The following is a 25,168-nucleotide window of genomic DNA, read 5'->3' on the forward strand; positions in this document are numbered from 1 at the left end:
AGAACTCAAAGTATCCTTGAACAAATACCACATATACTTACTTTATTCCTTGAGAAATCGAAGGCTGCCATGAAGGTGATGAAGTCCATCCCTTTTGTCCTTTTCTGCACTTTGCAACTCGGCAATTGCAACTTATTTAATAGTTTGTTTCATTTGGTGGTTGAAGGAATTGAGATACTTCTTTCAACACCCTCCCCCCCCCCGCCTTGTGCTTATTTCTTTCCGATGACGGTGTACTTACTGACACCATTTCCCGGTGGGATTTCCCGGTGGGGTTTCCCAGGGACCGTCGCGGTGCCCCAGTGCGGGGTGGCACCCGCTGGGGCGGTGCAGGACCCTGGAGAGCGCCCGGCGGCGGGGCTGGGGGGGCTGTCCCGGCCCCCGCACCTCGCTCTTCCCGGCTGTGCTCGTCCGTCAGGTGTGTTGTACGGGCCTCCCGTTCGGATTGCTTGCCTTGGGTGTGTTCAGCTCAGGCTTTAAGTGAGGCCTTGTTCTCTCAGTGGGCGACTTGGCCACCCTCGGCCCGCATCAGCTGTGCTGTGAACTGAAGTTGGGCAGGTGAAGTTATAGGAGGCACCAACTGTGCCAGGCAGCTGACCTGCATTGAGTTGTATGGTATATTCAACTGGCTAGCATAATTAAGTAGTATTTTTGAACATAAGCTACCAAGTACTTTTTTCTTTTTTCTTTTTCTTTTTTCTTTTTCTTTTTCTTTTTCTTTTTCTTTTTCTTTTTCTTTTTCTTTTTCTTTTTCTTTTTCTTTTTCTTTTTCTTTTTCTTTTTCTTTTTCTTTTTCTTTTTCTTTTTCTTTTTCTTTTTCTTTTTCTTTTTCTTTTTCTTTTTCTTTTTCTTTTTCTTTTTCTTTTTCTTTTTCTTTTTCTTTTTCTTTTTCTTTTTCTTTTTCTTTCTGGTGGGAATCTACACATTTATTATATTACTTCTGTATTTCTTCCACTGAAAGTATTACTGTTTTCATAGCAAGTTGTTTTGTAGTCCTTTTTCCCTTCAAACTGAAGCTATTGGCAAATTGATATTCAGAGGCTTACATGCGAGATTAAGCAGCTGTGGCTTGTTGCTGTTTGACATAATTCTTGTTTATTTGTAATGATGTCAGTAAGAAAATGTGACTTAATAAAAGACAAGCAACTTCTGTCAGCTTTTTTTAAACCCTACTTATTCATATTTGGTTATACGGAATATACTTTAAGCACTGGGGTTTTCTTGTCAAAGTGTGTTTTCTTCTCTGTCTGTACACAGAATACATTTGCAAACAATTTTGCAAATCTAGCTCAGTGCAACTGAAAGTCGTTCTTTTCCCATCCTTTTCCAGCATCCTTAATATTTGCTGTATGACTTTAAAGAGTTTGATCCTTGTCCATTTTTTTTATTGCTAAAGGGAGGAGCTGTGCTGTTTGTGTTTTATGGCACAGTTTCATTGCAAAAATCTTTTAAAATGTTTTGGGGCTTTCAGCCTTGGATAGACAGGGGAGGCTCCAGTGAGACAGCAAAACTGCTGTGGCAAGCTGTCTTTCATGCACTTCCATTCTCTTAAGGGCCACTTGTCTCTAGCCGCTGTGGCAGTCACAGGATGACAAAATGTTAGGGGTTGGAAGAGACCTCTGGAGATCATTGAGTCCAACCCCTCTGCCAGCGTGAGACCACCTGGGGCAGGTCACACAGAAAAGCATCCAGGCAGGTCTTGAAAATCTCTAGAGAAGGACACTCCACAATCTCTCTGGGCAGCCTGTTCCAGTTCTTCATAACCCTTATAGTAAAGAAGTTTTTCCTCATGTTCCTCACAGGAGGAACTTCCTGTGTTCTAGTTTGCATCCACTGCCCTTTGTCCTATCACAGGGCATGACTGAAAAGAGACTGGCCCCTCCTTCTTGACACTCACCCTTCAGTTATTTATACGCATTAACAAGATCCCCTCTCAGTCTTCTGTTCTCTAGGATAAACAGTAGCAAGTCTCTCAGCCTTTCCTCATAAGACAGATGTTTTAGTCCCTTAATCATCCTTATAGCCTTCCACTGGACCCTCTCAATTAAATCCCCATCTCTCTTGAACTGAGGAGCCCAGAACTGGACACAATACTCTAGATGGGGTCTCACTAGGGCAGAGTAGAGGCAGAGGAGAACCTCCCTCGACCTGCTGGACACACTCTTAATGCATCCCAGGACACCACTGGCCTTCTTGGCCACAAAGGCACATTGCTGTCCCAGCCCAGTCAATGGGTTGGATTCTGTTAGATGCTCCCAGTCAGATGTTCTTTCTCCTAAAGTATCCCATGAAAACCTGTAATATGAAAAAATTGTCTACAAGATCTCTAAACAGAGCAAGAAAAACAACAGGAGAAAAAAAAAAAACAACCACCTTCTGCAAGAATAGAGAGGGTAACTCAAGACACTTTTGGGAGCACAAAAAATTTAAATGGTCCATAATTGGATTAAAATATGTTGCTAAACTGTAGAACAGTGGTGCTTGTTGGAAACTTGCTGCTAGATTATTGCTGAATGACTCCCAAGTCAAGAAATATTCAAGAGGATTTGCATATACCTGTGAAAACAGGCATAGGCCCTCAAAATGCTGTTGACCAATGAAATAGCCAATTGGCAGCAAAACTGTGCAGGGTTAATTGTTGCTGGGTTTTGCTTTTTCTGAGTTCTGCACTTCTAGCTGCCTGGATACTGAGCAGAGGTAATAATGAATTTTTACTCTTTGGTTATTTTCCACTTGGTAAGAAGTGTTACCAAAAGGTGATGCTCTTGTTTTCTCTTTTATGCTTCAAAGCAGTTGTCATTTTTTAAAGAAGTATCCTTGTTCTCTTTGTCAATGTCCTGTTGTCAGACTTGTTCTCAAGTGTAATGTTGTACTTGGGAGATTTGTGGATATGATTTTCCATGTTTAGAGGGTAATTCAGAGAAATTGTGTAGGGGTAACATTGACATTGGGGTACCTGATTTGCAGTACGTTCCAGTATTAGGACACTTGATGTTTTATTGGCACCTTGCAGACCACAGTCAAATTTCTCCTTGGGAATTTCTGGCAAAAGAGACTTTTCTATGCAGGCAGAGTAATTTTTATTATCAAGTGATGTTAGAAAGAAAATTAACTATTCTTTGTGCTCCTTGTCTTAGGTTTGGATGTGCTTTACTGAACCACAATTAAAATTTAAAACAGATGTAATTTGTTATTATAAGCCCTAAAATGCTCATTGAATATGTTGAATATATAATACTTTTAAACAGATGGTTTAAATTACAAAAGCCACTTCAGTGCAAGAGCAAGTGGAAATTCTGTAGTTGCAGGTTCATTGTCTGGCAGAGCATGTTATGCCAATAGAAAAAGGAAATAGAATTCTGCGAAGGAGGAAAAGGGACTTGATCGTTATCCCACTTCTATTCACAATGTGATTATATGATGAAATCAAGATGAAGATTTGGGGTTTCCTATGTTTAAATAGCATGTAAAGATGCGAGAGAGTTACTCTGAGACTGGCTGGTAAGTCTTTTGTGCAGTCAATAGGTTTATGTGCTGTGACAGCAGGAATGATTTGATTGCATTTCTTGTCTAGTGTAAGTCTTTAAAAGTCCAAGTTAGTAAAAGAATACAGTAGGGACTGCTAGTATCATCTTAGATGATGTATAGCTGCTATACCATGCAAAATACTGTCACTTAGACCACACAACTCTCAAATTGCTCCCCTGCCCTAAGCACAAGGCTAATTTTTTATGTAAAGACAAATTGTGCAGTTGCCACCTTGACAGTTTAAATTACAAAATACACAACACTGTTTAGTTGAAAAGTGTATTCATCAGCTTAAAATGTAGCAGAAGTTCCTTTTTTTTTTCTTTAAAAGATACTTACCAAGGCCATTGGTGCTTATTGAAAATGCATTTCCAATGGATTTTCTTCATTTTAACCTACAGATTTTACAGTATCAGTGAAGCATGGTCCCTCTAAGAGAAATGACTAATCTATCTTGAACTCCCTGGCTTGACACTTTATTGTCCTTAAAAATCTATTCCTTGTAGTATTTTGTATATGTTTTATTGCGTATTTGAAGAAAGAAAAATGTAAAAGGGAAATGTTACATTTCTCAGGAAGAATACTATGTTGTATTGCGGTAAAAGTATGGTTTTCTTTGCCTTATAAATAATGCTGAAAGATTATAACTTCAGAGGAATGCAACTTAGATGTTGATTACTTTTTGGAAATGAGGGTTGCACTTAATTATGTCAGCCTTTCTGTTAAGCACTGAGGAACCTGACCTAGCTTGGGGCTAGGGATGTAGGTTCTGTTGTCTGAGTCAAAAAAAGGGAAGGAAAAAAATAAGTCTTGTCAGCAACTTATAGATCAACTTGAAAAGAGGGAAAAGCTCATGTGCAATAAACTGCCTGCTTCTTGTCACCGGTGGTTGGGCTTAGGTGGTTCATTGTAGCTGTCTTGCTTCCCTGCCGCTGTCACAGTCTGGGTGTTAGTCTTCACACTGATGTGACTGTTGGTGAGGAGCTTGCAGCTGATAGCAGAGTTTTTTGTATTGTTTTGATGGGTGCTAGTACAAAGAAAGAGGGGATCTTTTCACCCCATCTACCATCATCTGGGGGGTGAACTGTCTTTCTGAGGATTGTAAAAAAACCTCAAATGTGTGCAAATTACATTATTCTGGAAAAATAATTACTTGAAGTCAGCAGGTCTTTGCTGCTTTTAATCTCCTAGGTTTTAAGAAAGGTGTCTGCTGGGTTCTGCCTTGTTGTCTCTCAGAATGAGTGCTCCCTTCATCTACTTACTCTCTTCTCATGTTCAACATCCAATAAAGTCAAAAGATCTATAGTCTGCTGAAGGCCCTGGCTTAGCCAGGACAGTGCTAATATTCTGCTTGCTTTGATCATGTGGAAAGCTCATGTTTAACAGGAAGTGAGTAGCTTAGTGGATCATCAGTAATTTTCTATTAAAGATCAAAAAAGGGCCTTTATTTAATAATTAATGCCAGCTTTGTGTTGTTGGCTCCAAATTGTTTGAACAAAAAATACCTTATTGGTATAGTTTAAATTCTGACACACTGGAGCTTGGACAGTATTGTTATTGGCTCTGTATTTAGTTTAGGAGGTAGTGGCAGAAGGAGAAAAAGATACAGCAAGAAAATAATAAATCTGAGTCTGATACATGGTTTGGTGAGTCTGCAGAGGAGGTGAATTGGCTGTCTCAACTGTATTATAACAAATCGTGTTTGGATAGACAGTAAGAAATGGTATGTGGTAAATAAGTTGTGACATGCTCCTCTTTGTTTATTCTCTAAAAGACTAGGAGCTTCTTTCTCTCGTCTTGGTTTGATAGGCAGTGGCTTAACAGAATTAAGTAGAATAATGCAGTCAGGATTTGGGTAAAGCTTGTGTTTTACTTTCTGAAAATAAGGACTGTGGGAGGTAGCATGCTGAGTCACTTGCTAAGGCATTGCCTGGGAAAGCGTAAGAGGACACAAAAAGGCTGAGATATCCTTGGCTTAAGTTTTGACAGAAAGATGCAAGATAGATTTTCAAGTGACAGTTTGTTTATTCACTTTTTGGATGGCGAGGCACCTGAGGGCAGAGACAACTTTGCACTAGTAATAAATACTTATATCTAGTTCCTTGTTCTCCCAAGTGAAAAGGGGTGGGTGTGTTTAATACATGTGGTTTTTTTTCCTCTCTTGACAGGCTATGACTTTTGCTTTTTATTATAAGCTAGTGGTTAATACACTTCTTTCCTTTTTCCTTGTTGCCTTGTATAATTTCTGCCCTGAACCATCAAGCACCAGGCTCTGTGGAGACATTTCCTCATGATGACCTTTGTAAACAGAGAGGGGAGGAGACAACTAAAGGACTCTTTTTTTTTTTCTTTTCTTTCTTTTCTTTCTTTTTTTTCTTTTTTTTTTCCTTTTTTTTTTTTTCTTTTCCCCTTTGTGTGTTATCCCATGAAAGCTGGATTTCATTTCTGTATCTCATGTGAAATCCAAATAAATAGTATCTAGATAAGCATATTTCCTGCCAGGGCTTGTGCATAGTCCTGGAAAGCGTTAGTGGTACTTTCTTTGTGCCTAAAAGGCATGAGGGCAGATATCATAGGCTTGAGAGATGTCTGAGCACCCAAATTGTACCAGGTTATCTGCTCTCTCCTCTTCACAGGGAGGAAAGCATGCCAGAGACCTGCTGGGAACGAGGCAGTTTGATACCAGTGCTTCCGTTTGCAGCTTCTCATGCCAAAAGGCCTGTTGGGGCACCCACAAGATCCTGTTCAGCCTCTGGTTCGTACATTAGACCTGCAGGTTCAGCCTGACTTTTGAACCACCGTGTCAAATGATGATGCAAAAGCACAAAAGGAGAAGAGAAGTTGATTGAATCTCTGTATGGCAGAGGACTCAGGTGAGTGAAGATCTGTGCATTTTCAAATTTAGAGGTGCTGCCAACTAGTTCCAGACATTCCTGTACTGGTTGGATGGAGGCCATGGTGACTGCTAAGTGGGATCCCTCTATGGAATTGCAGTCAGAAACCTTGCATTGTATCATTGAGAACACAGATCAGGTGATGATTCTACTCCTCTTGGAAGTGGGTGGAGGAAAAAAAGGTATAATGCTAGAGCATATTATAACCAGAAGAAAAACCAGGTGTCCTGGGGGATCTACACTGAGGTTTTTCTACAAATCTAATTTTTCCTAAATCTCAGTTTTTCTGACTCGTGAAGATCATGTGCAGATCTTGTAAGGAAAAGGATATTCTCAAAATAAATATTTAGCTTTCCCTCTCTATATTGTTAGCCCCTCATGCATGAGTGCAACAGAGGAGAGATGACAACAAGTATTCAATTTATACTTCAAGTGAGAGATGCTCAACTTTTTCTTCTGTTTGTGCCACAAATGGTTTTAGCTGCAATTACACAGCACAAATGTTGCTTAGTGTTAATCCTTCTTTTCTATGGCAGTCCACTAATAAATTCCAGACATCCCTTTGTCTTTTACTTTCACTTTCTTCCTTGATGGTTTACCTTTCATGGTTTAGTGACTCACGGTAAATCAACATTTAATAGTAGTGTTCTGGGAGATGGGTGTCCAGTCCAAGAAGTGGTGTTTTTTCTGTGTTACCTTGGCATCCTTTGATCTAATGACTCTTCATGCCAAGTAGATAAAAAATGAACGGGCAAAATTGTATTGTTTCACACCAGAATGAAAGGTGGTAGCCCATCCTAGATTTAAGGAGTTAAAATACCGGCAAGCATGAATTCAAGTGACTTTAGCATTCCCAATTAGGGAAGAGGGTTGTCCTCTGGTTTTCAGGACATATATTCTAACACTTGAAATCTGAACGTTTACAATTAGATGTTGTTAATGAACTGCTGGTGGTCTGGCCTTGTCGGCTCTGTCAGCCGTAACTTCGATTGTAGCTGGTGTGTCTGCTTTATCTCTCATTCTAGGAGAGATAAAGCACCCTTATTTTTCTTACTGGTGTAGGTTCAAACTGAAGACTTTTGAATGGTACCTTTGATGCTCTTTTTGATTGCTTTTGCGTTCCTGTCTTGCTGGCTTTTTTTAGTTAAAAGAGCTGTGTGAAGTACCAGTTGGTAGCATTTACCCAAGAAATGAACTGGTATCAGCCAAGACCCATTTTCTCACAGCAGTGGATCACTTAGTCAAGCTCTTTCTGAGAATCAGAACAGGTTTGTGTATAGAAAGCGGCTGTTTCAGCCTGTTGTTCAGCTGTCTTCCACCCATGTACTTTACTTCATTAATATATGAATCTGTTTCCAGATGTATTTGTCAGGTCTCTAGTAAGTAATTTTGTAATTCAGTGAATGTGAATGACTGGATGTGTGATTGTGGTTACCATTTTACCTGCAGTAGGGTGCCTCAGAACCCGGTCTGTATGTACGATGGTTGCAGTGTCTGCCACAGGCAGCATGCCCTGGGGACCCCTCTGGCTATCTTCAGTCTCTAGGAAAAGCTTTTTGGAAATGACTGTGCCCATTTTCATCCATGTTGCCATACCTTTTAGGCAAACCAATGTTGCCAAATCATGGGTGAAAACACATTCTTCCCTCTCTCTGCATTCAAGGACCTAAACATTGCCCTTCCCCTGGGCATCATCTCCCTTTGCGAGGGCTAATGTGCACAGTCATTCTTTTCTGGTACAGTCTCATTGCTCTGTTTTATCAGATCCTTCCCACCTGTCCTATGCAACTGTTAGAGGATCTCTACAAGAGATGTCATGCATGTGCCTGCTTGCTTTTCTTTTGCCCTTCTTGATAGTCAAATATGTCTCAGTATTTGTGGGCTGAGAAGAAATGAGGGTATTCTCCAAGTAGTGTAGCATGTGTTGTGAGGAATTGACACTAAGATGGAAGTGTAGCTGTGGAAAGTTGAGTCCAAAAATGTTTGGTCTTGGGTGTTTGCCCTGCAGGCATAGAATGGATGGTTTGGAAGCCCCAGACAATCCCAGTGACAAAGAACTTCCTATTCCATTGAAAACCAGTTAATGGAAGTGTTGGCTGTTTCATGATACTCTGGATGATTGAAAAGGATGTATTTCACAACTCAGGTGTCTTAAATGAACTTCAGGCGCTATGGGCTGACCAAGTTTGGCTGTAATCGGATCAAGATGAAAAGGTTTAGGAGATCAGTCGTGCCTCTCTAGAATTGCTGCTGACTGTATTTGAACTTTTTTCTTTGAGTTGGAGCATTCTCTAATGGCAGACAAGTGCATGTTTGCAACACCTCTCCCAATGGCTAGGAAGTTCAAAAGCAAGACTGCTGTTAGGAAAGGGTGCTGGGTGCCATTCTGGCATTCAGCTGGGATGCAGTTAGCTGTTTGCTTAGGAACTTTGCAAATACATCATACCTGTGGGAAAGTAAGACTGAGGAAAGGATGCTCTTCATGATGTGTGTCACAGTGATAATGCATCAAAGGATGCTGAAGAGGCAGCCATGAGGAGGGTGGCAGAAGGAGGTGGATCGGGAGCTGCCTATACTGAAATAATCTGATGGGTAATGAGCAGTTGGATATGTTGTGACCAGATGAATAGCCTAGTGCAATGTAGTCAAACTGTGGTTAAAAAGAAAGTTGGGTGGGTTTTGTTTTTTTTTTCTTAGTTTTTAATTCTGTAGATCACTGTAGTCTTAATGCATTAAATTTGTGTTGATTGCATGCTTCGTGCTGCAAGCAAGGGCTCAGACCTGGGGAGAGGTAGAGCAAAGAGAGAGAGCTAATACTGAAAACAGATTATGTTGCTAATACTTTAATTAGAAGGATTTAGAATATGTTACGCTTTAGAATTGTAGCACTGTGTGTATAGTATACAACAACAAGTATCTGATTGAAGTAACTGTCTTGTTTAGTAGGGTGTTTAGTTTCATCAGTTTAAAGTATGAATAGTTTGGATTCTCTTATCAAACACAACTACATCAAAAGCAAAAGCTCCATGGAAAATAAAACTGATTTAATAGAATGAGGTCTGGCATTCAACTTGATGGTATTTCCATGTCTGTGGTTTGATGTATTTAAATTCATACAGAAATACTGAATACTTAAAAATAAAACCAAACAAACTGATATTTACAAATATTACAAGTCTCTCTTGGAATTTCACTTGTAAACATGGAAGCATGTATGTTACTGATTAATGAAAAGGTTTTGTTTGATCACTTGAGTGTGACTACTGCTTTTCTCTTTGAAATGTTATATTTAGTTTATCTTATTACTTGGTTTTCTCTCCAAATCTCTAAAATGAGAAACTACTACCTTCGTGTTTCTGATTACTACTGGAGTTGTTGAATCTGTTTAAGTAGGGAAAATGAGTGGAATTGGAAGTTATGGTTAAACTTCCTATAGACCTGAATTTTGTCTGGATTATTAAGTAACAATATATATTAACTTTCAAATATTTCCTCAATGTGTGGGTTTTTTAATCTGGTTTTCCTGGCCTTTTACAGTTTTATTTTAAAGCTCATCTTTCAGAGTTTTGATCAGAGTTAAGGTTATATGGTAGTGAATCCTTTTTGCTTTATTTGATAAGAATAATAATCTTACTCTGTGGTGGCTGCCTCTGTTCAGCTACTGGAATTCTGCAAGTAACAAGTTAAACTTATATATTGTCATTTAGAAGCACAAACTAGATTCTGAAACAAAGAGTTTCTTCTAGAGAAAGGCGTATATTTACACAGGTACTTGAATTTCTGAACCTTCCAAGTTGTTACGAGCATCTGTTTCTAAATTGGTAAGTCAAGGTGTTGGTTTGTTAGGGTTCATAATTAGCTAGTATTTAAATAATTAAGTTAGCAGACAGCACTAATAGAACTTTGTCAGAACTAAGCCTCACTCAGGCTCCGATTCCACACTAACCTGAGACAATATACTTATTTGTGTTACCTTCAGGAGGCATTGTAGGAACCCCTCGATACATGTGGCAGACACTTACATTTCCAATGTATTTGTGATTAAATATATTTGTGTCCCTAACCTGACTTCAGAGTATTACAAGGCAGGAAAAGCATTCAGAAAGGGAATATCATTATCCATGACACACATTCTTTCAGCCATTGTGCTTTTATCACCTCTTTTAGTAGGAGACTAGTGTTTTGCACTCAGCAGAGTGTCTTTGTTCCTTTAAAATAAGTTTTTTATTTCTACGTGGAGTATAATGAGCTCGGACTTGACAGTAAACTTAGCAAACGTCCACCCAAAGTTGCTTTTTCTAGAGGATGGCTTTCCCTAGTTGTCTTTGGATTGCGTTTTCCTGAACAGACCTCAACACTCACACAATCGGCCAGCAGAGGGTAGTGTGTTCATGCAGACGTTGCATTATCTGAGTCCTCTGTCGCCGAGGATGCTAACAAAAACTGCTGAATATCAGACAAGACTGGCTTGATTCAATGGTCTTTTGAAGCCATCTGGTAGCCCACTAAACACCAGAGATGAGCTGCTGAGAAATAATGAAAGTCTGAGTTAGCCATGCAGTGACTTATGACTAAAACATCTGGGAGAAAGTTGTTGGAAGCAAAGCCTGATTATGGGTAATGACTGAGGTTATGGTACTCGTGTTTTATAACAAATGAAATAAATACTCATTCTGATAAGTCTTATGCTCCTAACTACTGTTCTCCCTCCCTGTCAGTGTTGGACTTTGCCTTGCCAGCCCGCTGTTGCCATGGACATGCCAGCCTTCATACTTGCTGGACTCCTTGTGCATTGTGTGTTCTTGCTCTCCATTTTTGACATCTACTTCAGCTCTCCCCTGGTGCATGGTATGACTCCTCAGCAGACTCCACTGCCACCTCCAGCAAAACGTCTTGTCCTCTTTGTTGCTGACGGTCTGCGCGCGGATTCGCTGTATGAATTGAACAGCAACAATACACCCCAAGCACCTTACCTGCGGTAAGTCCTTCTGAAAACACTCCTGTGCGAAAGAGTTTGCTTCTAGGGGCAGCTGTATGCAGTGTTGAAAAGAGAACAAGAGGAACGGCAGCAACTGTGATGGCTTGGGTAGTACTGCCTTGCCTCTGTCTTTGAAGTAACAAACTTGGCAGAGTTACACTCTGCAGAAATGCATCAGTTTGAGTTGGTGTCCTCTGTTGTCAGTAAGCTGCTAAACCACAAACAGAGAAAACTGAGTCCATATTGTCCTCTGAAAGCTACAGTTAGCCAGTAAGTGAGAAGTGTAAACTTTCTCCGTTCACATCAGTGTGGTATCAATTCTAAAGGCTAACAGAGTCATTAATTTAAACTGCTTCCTGGATGTTCATTTTAGGAGTCTTAGCTCACTAATGTGCTCATCTTTTAAGCTTCTGATGCTTTTTAAGGAGTGATTAGATCCATTCAGACAATGTTTTTTTAACAGCAGGCTGCCACTTCCTATTTATTCCACCCTTCTGGCCTGTGTGACCCTGGTGCCTCCATTGTGCTCTCTAGTGTATGTCTGATTGTTGAATAGCATGATTTTATGTAAGATTGGCAGTATTAGCTTTACACAAAAAAAAGAGTGCTAAAAGTTATATCCTTGAGTGCTTGAAACTCAATTTTCGCTAACCTTCCTTGTTTCCTTATGTCAAAATAATTATTTGATCATAGAATCATTAAGGTTGGAAGGGACCTTAAAGATCACCTAGTTCCAACCCCTCTGCCATGAGCAGGGAACCCTACCACTAGATCAGGTTGCACAAAGCCTTGTCCAACCTGGCCTTGAACACCTGCAGGGATGGGGCATCAACAACCTCCCTGGGCAACCCATTCCAGTTCCTCACCACCCTTATAATGAAGAATTTCTTTCTAATATCTAACCCAAATCTCCCCTCTCTCAATTTTAAAACCATTACCCCTTGTTCTATCACTATCCTATCTGGTGAAAAGCCCCTCCCCAGCTTTCCTGTAGCCCCTTTCAAGTACTGGAAGGCTGCTATAAGGTCTCCTGGAGCCTTCTCTTCTCTAGGCTGAAGAGCCCCGACTCTCTCAGCCTGTCTTCATAGCAGAGGTGTTTCAGGCCTTTGATCATCTAGGTGCCCTTCTCTGGACCCTCTCCAACAGGTCCGTATCATAAGACAAGTAATTTCTTAGACAAAAAAGTATATAGTATTAATTAAGACTGCTTTTGTGTAATACACTGGTCTGGCTTGAATACCAGAGCCAACCCAAATACTCACTCATCTGAAACTGTCAGGGCATTTCAGTCTGCTAAAGCAATCCAAGGAGCCCTTGCTACAGCAATTGCCAGTTTATATGGGATTACTTGTACCTGCTTCTCCTATTGTTAAGAGGTTTTTTTGTAAGGTGCTGTCTGCCAATGACAGATGTCTGTCACATCAGTGTGAGTTTTCCATGTCGTTTTTTAGCAGTGGACTTCACACTTCCTTCAGAGCAGTTTCTTCTCTTAGCAGTAAAACCATTGGTTGTTTGCACCACCACCAAGATGTGAATGCCACAGTGGCCCCATCACTAGAAGCAGTGGAGGATAGTGGCCAGGAAAGAGCTACAATGAATATTCTAAAAGAGTTATAATGGATATTTTTGCCTTTAAGTGGTTTGAGTTTTTCAGTTTCAGCCATTCATTTCAGGCTCTACTCTAAACTCACAGACTTGGAGCAGATTGCATGCTGGTATATGCCAAGTACTTAGCCCTTCCTTTTACAAGTATTCTTAAAAAAAATCTGTTTTTCAGTAGTGTTCTGATAGCTGAGAGGGATGGTACGTGTGGTAGTGATTTTGAGGAAGATGTTTTCTTCCTTGCCTATCATGTTTCAACTGTATTACTACATCATATTCAGATTTATCATTATTATGGGTAGCTAATGTTTATACTGTCCAGGAAATTTTTTAAAAATTAATGGTTCTTATGAGTAAAAGGCTTTGAAAGAATTCAAAACAGCTACAAGAATTTTGAACAGATAAATGACAATATCTGGTGCTTTTTTTTTTTTTTTTGCCTGATATGTGTTATTGTTGCCTTCAGGTCCTGTGATACAGCCTCACAGAAACTAAGCTAAAGGATTACTTTCCAAGTCAATAGAAATCCAATTATTATTAAAACAATTTCCTACCCGTTGTGGCAATGAAGGGTTAGGAGGGCCAAACGTGTTTTGTTTTTGTCTTGCATCTTCCACTAATGCTAGTGCAATGCATTTTCATCATTGTCTCCAGTGAAAAAACACAAGTCCTTTTTTCAAATTAGTACTTTTTAAAGTACAAATTGTCTTAAAACCTAGTTGGCATGAGAGCTAGGAACAACATGTCAGAGTGCTCTATCATATTTTACATTTTTTACTGTAATATTTGGGCTGTTCCAAATAGTCCAATGAGTTTTCAAGAATGTGAGGTCTAAGATGAGTTTAAAAAAAAAAAAAAAACAACAACAACAAGCAAACTGTGAATCCTGAGAGCTTAGAGTGGGGCCTGAAATTTTAGGTTGTGGTTTGGTTCTTACATTATTAGCGAGAAATATATTTAGAGCTGAGTATACAGATCTTTTAATTAACAGTTGATTAAAATCTCTGTTAAAAATAAAATTACAAAGCATGAACTTAAAATCTCCTTGGGATAAAATACTTCAAGTAAAAATATAGCAAATTTTGTAACTTATATCACGAACAATGAAAATTTCCCAGTGTATTTGACTCTTTAAAACTGCTTTGAATTTGTTCAGAAGATAATGCTGCTTTTTTTGCTGAACATTAGTATAAGGTATGTCTTGGTATGTTTTGGTTTTGTTCTCCCGTTGTTCTGACGGTGGGCAGTGAATGTTTCTCTTCTTCCACAAGATGGAGACAAGAAAACAGCATATGGTAATACCGACTGCTTGCTCTTCAAAAACTCCAGCTGTTCAGATCTTCAGCAGACTAGAGTAGTTTATGAGGCTGTTTCTTACGCTTGGGCTTTGCCCTCCATTTTCTTTGCTTTATATCTAACTATTGCTTGTGTATAATCCCTAGCCAATTTATGTATTCCTGTACATGTGGTGACAAGGTATTCTCCTCCGCTTTGGTGTAATTGCAAAAGATACAAGGTTTACTTAAATTTTCTTTGTGTTGCTGAAATGATTTGCACTGTAGATTTACGTGGTTTTTAAATTCTCTTCATGCTGACTTCCGATATTCAGCTCAGATAAAGGCAGAAATGGTCACAAGAACTACTTATAACTGAGCATATTTAAGGAGTAAGAAAACTGGGTAGTTTCAAGCTAAATGGAAAGAACAAAGAAAAGGAACACCAGGCACAAACAGTTTGTTAAGGGGTAAAAGAGTAAGCTATAACAGAAAGCAGCAGAGAAAAACAGTATGTTAATTCCAAGTATATTAGAACACCACCTAAACTCATCTGTTTGCATGATAGTAATGTTCTCTGTGGGGTGTTATAGTATAGAACTACTAGCAGGTTAATGTTCTGCTTGTTTTGTTGCACAGCAGGCGACAGTGACAATCTTGTTTAGTCTGGGTTTTCTTTGCATTTCTTGCCTCACACCTGCCTGTCGATCTTTTTATCTGCAATTCATTGTACTTTCAAGAAGTCATAAGAATTAACTGCCTTGTATCCTGTTTTCAGGGGTATTCTAGAGAGTAACGGCAGCTGGGGAATCTCTCACACTCGGGTCCCTACAGAATCCAGGCCAGGGCATGTTGCGCTTATAGCTGGATTTTATGAAGATGTCAGCGCGGTTGCTAAAGGTATGCTGGTCCTAAAGCCCTGAACACTGTCCTCTAAGGTGACGTGCTGCAGTGCTGTGCTGGTCTTCTAGTTGATTATTGATGTACAGATGCATAGTGATTTCTATGCCAAGATTCTATGGAAAAGAATAATTTTTGATGGATTTCCCAGTCCTGATATTGATAGCTGTGAAAACAGCTTATGTAATTAATAGTTTGTAACATAGTAAAATTTAGCACCCCGAATCTGAAAGGTGAAGTATCTTTCCCATCATCTGGGAGGTAATGGAGACGGCTAAGTAGATGTTGCAAACAAGAAATGAACTGCAGCACCTTAGCTGAACCATTGCTGTGTTGAGTTGGGGAATCAGTAGCAAAATAAAGCAAAAACTCCAACTAAGTGTTTTGTGCAGAGCTAGCTGTTAGTGCATGCTTGGTGGTTAATAATGTGGAACGAGACTTTGCATCACTGACTTGGTCTTGTGTGTGTTCCTCTGCCTTCTGAGCTTCCGGGCCTGAGCACTTGTGTGCTGGTTTTGGACAGGGTGGGTAACAGGAATTACTTGGTGGTGTCTGTTCCTAATCAAAAGGTTCTTCCGTCTGACATGTGCTACAACTGCAGGATAGGCAGGAATTGCCATTAAGAGCATCTCTGTATTTCTGTCAACTGCATTGTCATGGAAAGAGATCTTGAAGGTTTTATTGTGATGAGGTGGAACGTGACTGCTCAAAATGTGATATATGAGTGTGTAATTTATTGCCTAAAATGCCAAAAGCTGTGTTGAGACAACAGGGATTTAGAATTTAGGATAATTGTAGCTGTCCAGAAGGTAAACCAGCTGTGTATTACTCTGTTTGAATCCCTGTGTAATGAATTGGTTTAGGTTTTCGGCTCACTTCCTAATGAGTGGGGGACAAATTGCAAATAGAGTTTGAAATGGAAGTAAAACCAAGACTCACTAAATGGAGTGCAAAGTAGAGTTTGTTGTGAAATAATGCAAGGGAAACTTTAAAGAAAATCAAAGATCCCAAACATATTGCATGGACCATCAATCTTAGCAGTCAGTGAGATCTTCTGGCAACCCCGTTTCAATTCAGATATGTTTATTTAACAGGATGGAAGGAAAATCCAGTGGAATTTGACTCTGTTTTCAACGAAAGTAAATATACTTGGAGCTGGGGAAGCCCAGATATTTTGCCAATGTTTGCTAAAGGTAAGCTTTAGATTTTGTGAATCTTAAACACATAGTTATTGGGTAGTAAAATAGGGGCACGTAAAATTCTTGAGTTAGAGAAGAAGTGTGAAGTATTTCCAGTTTGTATATTTGTGTGTACCTGATCTCTAGTTTGTGAATTGAAGACTGTGTGGAGAAAAAGAAGAAAGCTTTTAAAGAGGATATCCCTATTTATTACTCATCCTTTTAAATAGGCCTTACCTAATTTGATCAGCATAGTAAAGAAAACACACCCTTAGTTAGAAGAACCTAGTATTTTTTTCTTTGTTTGAGGCTTAAAGCTCTTGTTTGCAAGCCTGCAGCTGGAGTTTTTTCTTCCTCTGCATGCAGCTCCCAATGCATCAGGTGAGAGAATTGCAGTGAGCCAGCAGATTTTTGAGTGTCTGAGCTGGAGAAGTGGAGAAATTTAATTTTGTTTGTTCTTGGAAGAATGAGGGCATTTACATCCCTTTCCCATAATCTCAGAGTAAAGCAGAATGAAGTGAAAAGGAGACAAGCTAGGGGTATATGCTGCTTTTATGTTCCAAGTATTGGTATTGACAAATCAGAAAAATGTGATAGGCAGGATAGGAGTGTAATCTAATATTAGTTTAGAAAAAGTGTACATCATATTTCTTAGGATGATTTTTTAACTTTTTCTGACTCCAGCCTCTTCCCTCTCTGCTTCTGATACGCCACTGTGAGAAACATTTGTCATGCCAATGAATAGGCCCAAACAGATCCTTCAGCAAAGCAGTTTATTTACACTCTTGCAGGAATGGGTGACCTAAACAAGTAGGCACACCTATAGCAAGGTGAATAACTGTTTATATTCCCTATTCCTGATGCAAAGTTCCCTCCCCTGTTTCCCCACTGGCTGGGTAGTCCAGGGTTTACAGCCTATCTGATGCTTCTAATTATCCTATAAGTTTCCCACCCCTGTTTACACATTCCATTCTAGGAGTTTACTTTTTACCTTTTAATTCTGACCTTTTTTTCCCCTTTAGCTGTCTTCCCCATCACCAGAATGATTTATACCATCTGGTGCCATCCTGTCCCGGGGAGTAACATAGGAGTGACTTTGTCCAGTCTTTATCATGGTCTTCACCATGTTCAGATATCTCAGCTCCCCCAGATGGAGCCTAATTAAGTCCCTCAGTTTCTTGGATCATAAATCACCTCAGTGTCTTTGGAATGCCCAGATATCTCCCTTCTTTCTTCAGTCACCATAAAGCTTCTTTTCACTAGGGCAAAAACAAACTATCATCTTCCTAACACTAGGGTGCAAAAACAACACTACATTTCATTTCTAGCAATTCCCCCTTTTATTTACACTACTGTTGCTTTTCGCATTATCTCAGGTTGTCCTGTAAAATGCCTCTAGTTTGGACAACAGGATTTCACATCTCTCCTCAGGGGAGAGGCAGTCTGAATTTTCTTTATCTTGCTGGTCTAATAGTATCATGTCTAAAGCTATTCTGTCTCCCATGCCATCCTGCTGGTGGCATGTAGTTGTTCTGCAATTCCTTTGCATCCCTTGTATAATTGATAAAATTTTGTTAGTTATAATACATGTAATTTATCCAGTCCACATTTTTGTTGACTGTTACCCACCAGAACAGGAAGGATTCAAATCCTGCAGCTGTCTGGTTCAAATGATATCCCTAGGCTTCTTTTTGTTCTCTCCCTCTCAGCATGTGGCTCTTTGACATAAGCCAGGGTGAATGGAATGGCCAGTTCAATAAGGGCACATGTACTTTTCCAATTGCAAGGGAGCACAGACCTTAGAATTTTTCCTCCACAATGCCACCACAGATCTGCCCTGGGGAGACTCATGCCTGAGTCCAAATCTCTGAGATACCTGGCAGCATTCACATCCTGTTGTGAGAGACAAGCTGTACGGTTACCGGGCACTACCGAGAAAGCAGGAGACACTTACAAGCCTCATGACCCCATGCAGTCGTGTCTGGGTATGAAGCAATCGTGCATTTCATTCCTTATGGGTCCTTGCTCCACCACAGTGGAAAAGGAACTACCTGTGCTGTAGGCCTCCCTGAGGCACAAGCATAACAGTTGCTTGATTTAAACTTTGCACTGTATAGTTGACCCATTCTACCCAGGCATTTTATCTCCATATCCAGTTTCAATTTCAAAGGTTTGCTTTATATCCTTGACCTTTGTTAAGGTCATTACTTTTCGGTCATTTGGTGGACTCCAGGTTTTTATTTTAGGAAAAATAGTAGGACATGCCTTTTCCAATTCAGGCCTTGATTTCCACCTCTATTCTAAACTTGCCCACAGAATCAGTACCAGTTATTTCAGCTCCAAGCCCATACATGCGATTAACTTCTTTGTCAACTTTTGTAACACTAATGATTAGAGGACTAGACCATTGTTCACATGGCTTGCCTACTCCTTAACCACTTTCAGGACACAAATATTTATCCATGTCTCAACTGCCTCTGGGATTCTAAAGGTCCGCAATCCAGTGTCTGGCACGCATCCAACTGTATGGTTTGAGGAGTGCTCTTTTTGGTTATATTTATCCACAATTTGACTGGATAGCCCTGCTGTACTGTACCAGTCATGTATTGAAACCCCTGGATGTTCCACAGACAGCAACTCACTATTATGATCCCACTCATTTTCACTAAAAGGTTCTCTTCTTTCATACCCACAGAACCTATTTTTTTTCAATACAATAGATAAACTTTAACCCAATAACTCCAAGAATCAGGATTGCTACACACACTACTTCATCAGTAAACATTGATTAATACTTACTGCTTTTTCAGTTTAAGGCACAAAGGGTTTTCAGTTGGGTAGGCCCACCACTGTCCTTTCTCAGGTGGAGCCTCTACTGCTCCTTTGAGTGGGGTACAATGATTCAATCCTTTCTCAGCTGTCTGGACAGCAGTCTCTGTAGTCAACAGAACTTGAAATGATCCCTCCCAGGTTGGTTAGAGTTTGGCTTCCTTCCAAGTTTTAACCAGGACCCAGCCTCCAGACTGAAATCGGTGTACTGCAAATTCCAAGGGTGGAGTCTGCACCAGGAGCCCTTGATGCCTGAGGGAAGACAAAGAAGACAACAACCTGAGTATACAGTTCTTCAGAAAAATATCTGTAGTTTCAAATTGTGGAGGTCCATCACTTTTGCCTAAATACAGTAGTCTGAACAGCATTTCATAGGGTGACACCCCCTATATCTTTGCAAGGAGCAGTCCTGATTCTTAGCAGAGCGACAGGTAGACACATAGTCCAAGGCAATTTAGTTTCCAGCACTAACTTTGACAACTGCTGCTTTTAAGGTCTGATTCATTCTTTCTACCCTTCCAGACAAGAGAGGGTGCCAAGAGGCATGGAAATCCCAGGAGACCCTTAGGCTGTTCATTAAGTACCTTTGCCACAGTGCTGCAATGGCTGTGTTAAGGGTAAAAGCTTCTACCAACCCTGTGAGATGATCTACTAGAACCAGTAAATATTTAGCTCTGCCCATCTTTGGTAGTTCAGTAAAGTCAACCTGAATACTCTGAAAAGGTCTTAACCCTGGAGCTCACCCCTGCTGTAGGTTGCCTTTTTAGCACCTTTTTGTTGATCTTTCTACAAACCATACATCCTTCACAAATTTGCCTAGCTATTGTATAAATTCCAATGCACCCATATTTTTGTAGCACTAGATCACACATGGCCTGTGTTGCGCAATGGCTTCCTTGATGCACAACAGCTAATATTTCCCTCATGGTTTGTTTGTTTAAAGTTTCTCTACCATCTGGGAGTAACCATATTCCATTCTGTCCTGTTGTCCCCAGTTCCTTGATAGCCTCTTTCTTCTTCAAAAATTGGGTTTGTCTTTGGAGCTGGCACCTCAGGAGTGAGACAATTCATTGTTATTACTTCTGATTGTAGGGCTGCTTCTTGAGTTTCATCTGCCAGCCTGTTCCCTCTAGCTTGTGGGGAGTTTCCCTTCTGGGGCAGCATCAGATTCTAAACCTCCTCTATTACCATCTCTGGCCCACACTATGGGATCTATGCCAGCTTCATCTTGTTCTGCTAACACATTCATAAAAATAACCATACAGTCTGAGTAAGTTCTGATTTGCAAGCCCAATTGTATAATCATATCCCTGCCTAATAGGTTATCACCTGCCTCAGGAACATACAGCAACTGTCCCTGGGCTTTTGTATTACCAAATTTATGCATTGTAGGTTCAAATGTAGGGACTCCAAACCTTTCCCCTTCTATTCCTGCAACAAATATGAGTTGACAGGTTAATTCTAGCCCCGGAGTGACATAGTTTAAAGTCCTGTATCCACCAAGAAAGTTACCTCTTCTTCCTGGGGTCCCACCTTTATATTTATCAAGGGCTCTGGATGGGACTGAGAGAACCCCTGACCCCATCATTCCTGAGTTTCAAAATTCATCACCAGAATTGTCCTTTCTTTCCTTCTCAAGTCTGGGCACTGCCTTTTGAAATGCCCCAGCTTGCCACAGTTATAACATCCAGCTGATGGAAGGTTACCAGACAATCCTTACCCTGACTGTCTCCTACTTCATTCTGCACTTCTCAGCCTCATTCTCCATTCCCCTTTCCCTCGGCTCTGTTTCGACTCTCTCTCTGTTGCGCTATGCACAGCCTGGTCCATTGTGCAAACCATCATTTTTCTGTTTCTGTTACACTTTCTGTGATTCCCTCAAATCCTCTAGCAGTTTCTCACTCCAGCCTTCTACTTTCTGTACCTTCTTTTGAATATCTGGTCATGCCTTAGTAACAAAATGCACTTCCAACAAACCCTTGGCCACCAGATCCTCAGGTTTCACCCCCGGATATTTCCTCATCTGGTCCTGTAATTGTTGTAAAAAGACTGATGGGGACTCATCCTTCCCTTGCTGAAGTTCAAATGCCTTAATAAAATTTTGGGACCTCGGGGAAGCCTCTTTAATCCTTTGTATTACCCCAATTGGGATCCACATTGGGGAATTTCTGCTCTGCTGGAACTACCCCTTGTGGAGGGGAGGTTCCTCCTTTCCCATTCCTGCAGAGCTGCCCACCTAATCATTCCCCGTTCTTCTCCACTAAACAGAATATTCAGGATAGACATGAATTCTGCCCAGGAATAATAATTAGGACCCAAAAATTGAATCATAGAATCACAGAACTAGTCAGGTTGGAAAAGACCCTTGGGATCACCAAGTCCAACCATCATCCCTACTCTACAAAGTTCTCCCCTAAACTGTATCCACCAACACCACATGCAAATGACCCTTACATCCAGGGACAATATCTACAGCCCTTCCCTCATCCGATAGTTGGGTCATCAGGCTATAACAGGAGATCAGGTTCATCGGGCAGATCCTGCCTTTCATTAACCCATGCTGACTGGGCCTGATCCCCTGGTTATCCTCTATATATCTTCTAATAACACTCAAGATGATCTGTTCCATGACCTTCCCTGGTAGTGAGGTCAGACTGACAGGTCTATAGTTTCCCAATCCTCCTTTCTGACTTGTGTGTGTCTTAAGTGGTGTAGTAGGTCTCTGACCACTTCCTCTTTAACTGTGATGACCTCTCCTCCCTGTCTCCTAGCTCATGTGGCTGTATATCCATGGAACAGCTAGTTCCACTGCTAAAGACTGAGGCAAAGTAGGTGTTGAGCACCTCAGCCTTTTCCTCATCTTTTGTTACTAAGATTCCCTTTGTATCCAATAAAGGATGGAGATTTTCCCTAATCCTTCTTTTGCTGTTAATGAACTTACAGAAACATTTTATTATCCCTAACAGCTGTAGCTAGTTTGAGCTCTAGCTGTGTTTTGGCTCTCTCTAAACATCTATCCTTTCTCTCAAATGAAACAACAGAGTGAGAATCCTCCCTAGTCCACCATCCGTCAAGCCCTGGCATGTTTCTCTTGGGCTTGTCCCTAACAGGCCCAGTTATCTCCCCTTCCACCCGCCTTCATACCTAGTTTAAAGCCCTGTCAATGAGTCCTGATAACTCCTGCCCCAAAAGCCTTTTGCCCCTGTGGGACAGGTGCATCCCACCATGGAAATGCCCCCAGATTGAGAAAGCTTTAGTGTAGCATTGTATCTGAAAACAGAGGCTATGGGAAAACAAAGCATAGTTTCTCATAGTAGAAAGGTAGGTTAACTTCTTTTAGTAAAAAAAGGTGTTTCTCCTTCTTCCAAAGAGGAAAAACTTTATAATGTAGAAAGGATTTTATAATACAGACTTTCCAAAGAAGAGAAGGTTGTTTTTTTTTAATACAGAAGGGAATGGAAACAAGTGTTTGTTCTTTGACTTTACTTCTACAAAAAAGCAAAAAAAAAAAAAAGGGGGGGGGAGCATAGCTTAATTTCTCTCTCTTTTTTCATTTTGCAAATTAGTGAGTTCACAGGAATGATGTGTGTATTTTATTGTGCCAAAATATTCAGAATTTTATTAACTGTTTCACTGCTTTCATTGGATGATGCATACACAGGCCCTGCTCTGGTAGCAGAGCGAGAGCTTTGCTTTCCGCAAGACATAAATCTTGCTGTCAGAGAGTGATAACTTGATCCTTGATGCTAATATTTGAATACTGATGCTGAGAACAAAATGATATGCCAGACAAATCTGCGATCAGAGTAGGTGCTATCTGGTGTGGGTGTTTCTGGCTTCTCCGGTTATTTTCTGTAGTGTAATAATAGCACCAAACCCAATAGAGCTCTGTATTTGCTTCTAAAGGATATTTTAATCCCGGGCTTCCTTCTGCTTCTCTATCCCATCTTTGCTTCCTCATCCCAGACTTCAAGAACGTATTGGGCATACTGTTGCCTGCCATCTCTAAAGACAGAAATGAAATAATATTTTTCAACATTCTGCATAGTAGGTTTTCATACTTTAAAAATAAATAAATAAATACAGGTATGCAGGTACTCCAAAACTTTCTTAATATGGCTTTACAACTTAATTTTGCCACTGTTTCCCTTTAATTGCACTGCAGGATTAGGTAGAATTTTGGGGTTTTTTTTGCTCTGGTAGGAATTAGAAATGGGTAAGTAGTAGATGTGTTCCTTTGCCCAGTCTGAAAACTGCATGCTTTCATCTGGTATCTTTGATGTGGTATGTCTCATGTTTACTGTGACACTGCAGAAAAACAGTACAGCACTCTACGCTCTTAAACCATCAGTCATCTTGGCAGTGATGGCCAGGGTTTATTTCTTCTTTTGAACTTGTTTATGCACCTATTGGAATTCTTTAATTCACTTTTTAATGCCGGGGAGTATCTTCTTCCTTTTCTTTCAGGCTGTGAGAATTGCAGTGAGTGTTCTGGGTTTTAAGTAGAACATCTCCTGGGGTCTGGGGGGAGCTGCACTAGAAAAATCTATGCCAGCTTTCATCTTTCTAGCTTGAAATACCTGCATCCCTTGTGTGGGTTTGGACATAATCTTGGTTAAACTCTCTTATACAGGGATGTTAGTTCATTCACAAGCCTGGAAGCTTACAAAACTGCCTTATATAATTGTGACATCCAGAAAATTGGTTATATTTTCTCTGGTCATCGACTGATAGAAGAATATTTTCACTCCAGGAGGTTATGTAGTCATGGTAGAAATAATATCCCTGAGCTCTAACAGCTCAGTCATTGACTGAATTCTTTAAACCCCACCTAACTTAAGATCTTTCCAGGACTTCAGAAGTTTACTTTCTTCTAGGTCTTCATCTCCTCACCCCCCTCCTCTCTTTCTCTGCTTTGCTCTCTTGACAGTGAGTACAGAATGAAATTGGCTTGTCCAGATGCTGTGTTTTCGCATCAGTGGCCCTTGTGTTGTATTTTATGCCTGAATATAGTCCAGTGCTTCCTCTTTTTGAATCCGGGGGAGCTTTTAATAGCTTCTTACGGGAGCCAGCCCTGGGGCCCTCCATTGCTGCCAATACCAAACCAGCACAGGTGCTGATAAGCTAATGCGTTAGAATGGCTTCCAGGCTTAAAAAAACCCCATAAGTTATGGAAAAGTTTAAAATCAGAGAAAACTTCTTTGAGTTCTCTCTGGATTGTAATTCTTGATAGGTTTCCAGTCTTATGCATTATTATAAGTGTGATTTTGACCATGAGAAAAGGAAAAAAAATGTTGTCTCCTATTCCATCTGTATTCTTTTTGCAGGTGCTACTGGAGATCACGTTTATACATTTTGCTATGGGGCAGAAAATGAAGACTTTGGATCACAAGATGCAGCGAAGCTTGACACATGGGTTTTTGATCATGTTAAGGTGAGCAGAGAATCTTATGCTTCCTACATATAAAAAGCACAGCTGGATGTTAGCTGTATCATAGAATATGTTAACTTTATCATAGAACTAGAAAGTAAGAAATTTTTGAAAGACCTGTCACTTGAAGTCATAATTCAAGATTTCTTGAATCAATTATCACTAGTGTAATTGAAGCTTAGAGGAAGTGTTTGTCATTCAATCTTAAAAAACCCTAACACTAGTAAAAGTACCCTTTAAAAACATTTTTGGCTTTTCTTTATCTTAAATTTGCATGTAATCTGAAACCCATCATAGAGTGCTACAGATCCTTTAAAATTTTGAATGTGATTATTTAAGGATTGTATAATAAGTAATAAAGTATGGCAGAAATGGTAAGTCTTCATTGTGAGAAAGAACTGGACAATATTACTGCATTAGTTTTTGTCCGGCTTGTGCTCAGTGTAATTATACAGTGTGGCTTGTTCTGGTGCACGTAGCTGGCTCCTGATTATCTGCTGTGGTTCATGCTGTGCTGTGACTGCCAGAGAAGTCACGGTTTGGTTGGGGGGGGT

The 25,168-nt window shown here is 40.2% G+C and overlaps 1 protein-coding gene across 8 annotated transcripts in view; it reads left to right on the top strand.

The window, feature by feature from the left end:
• Positions 1-25,168, top strand: part of PIGN (phosphatidylinositol glycan anchor biosynthesis class N) — a 106,105-nt gene that overhangs the window by 5,476 nt on the left and 75,461 nt on the right. For 5 of the 8 annotated variants that reach the window (XR_007888633.1, XM_051610778.1, XM_051610783.1 and 2 more), the window contains exons 1-5: positions 4,468-6,401; positions 11,141-11,400; positions 15,055-15,176; positions 16,271-16,369; positions 24,511-24,617. Coding sequence is in view for 7 of the 8 variants with exons in the window: in XM_051610778.1 (XP_051466738.1) it covers positions 11,174-11,400; positions 15,055-15,176; positions 16,271-16,369; positions 24,511-24,617 (555 nt within the window). In the remaining variant the exon portion in view is untranslated. Of the gene's footprint in view, positions 1-4,467; positions 6,402-10,218; positions 10,244-11,140; positions 11,401-15,054; positions 15,177-16,270; positions 16,370-24,510; positions 24,618-25,168 lie in introns of those variants that run through there. The other 3 variants (XM_051610780.1, XM_051610782.1, XM_051610781.1) reach the window with 3 other exon arrangements.

Source organism: Apus apus, chromosome 2 (genome assembly GCF_020740795.1).
Source record: "Apus apus isolate bApuApu2 chromosome 2, bApuApu2.pri.cur, whole genome shotgun sequence".
Taxonomy (NCBI): Eukaryota; Metazoa; Chordata; class Aves; order Apodiformes; family Apodidae; genus Apus; species Apus apus.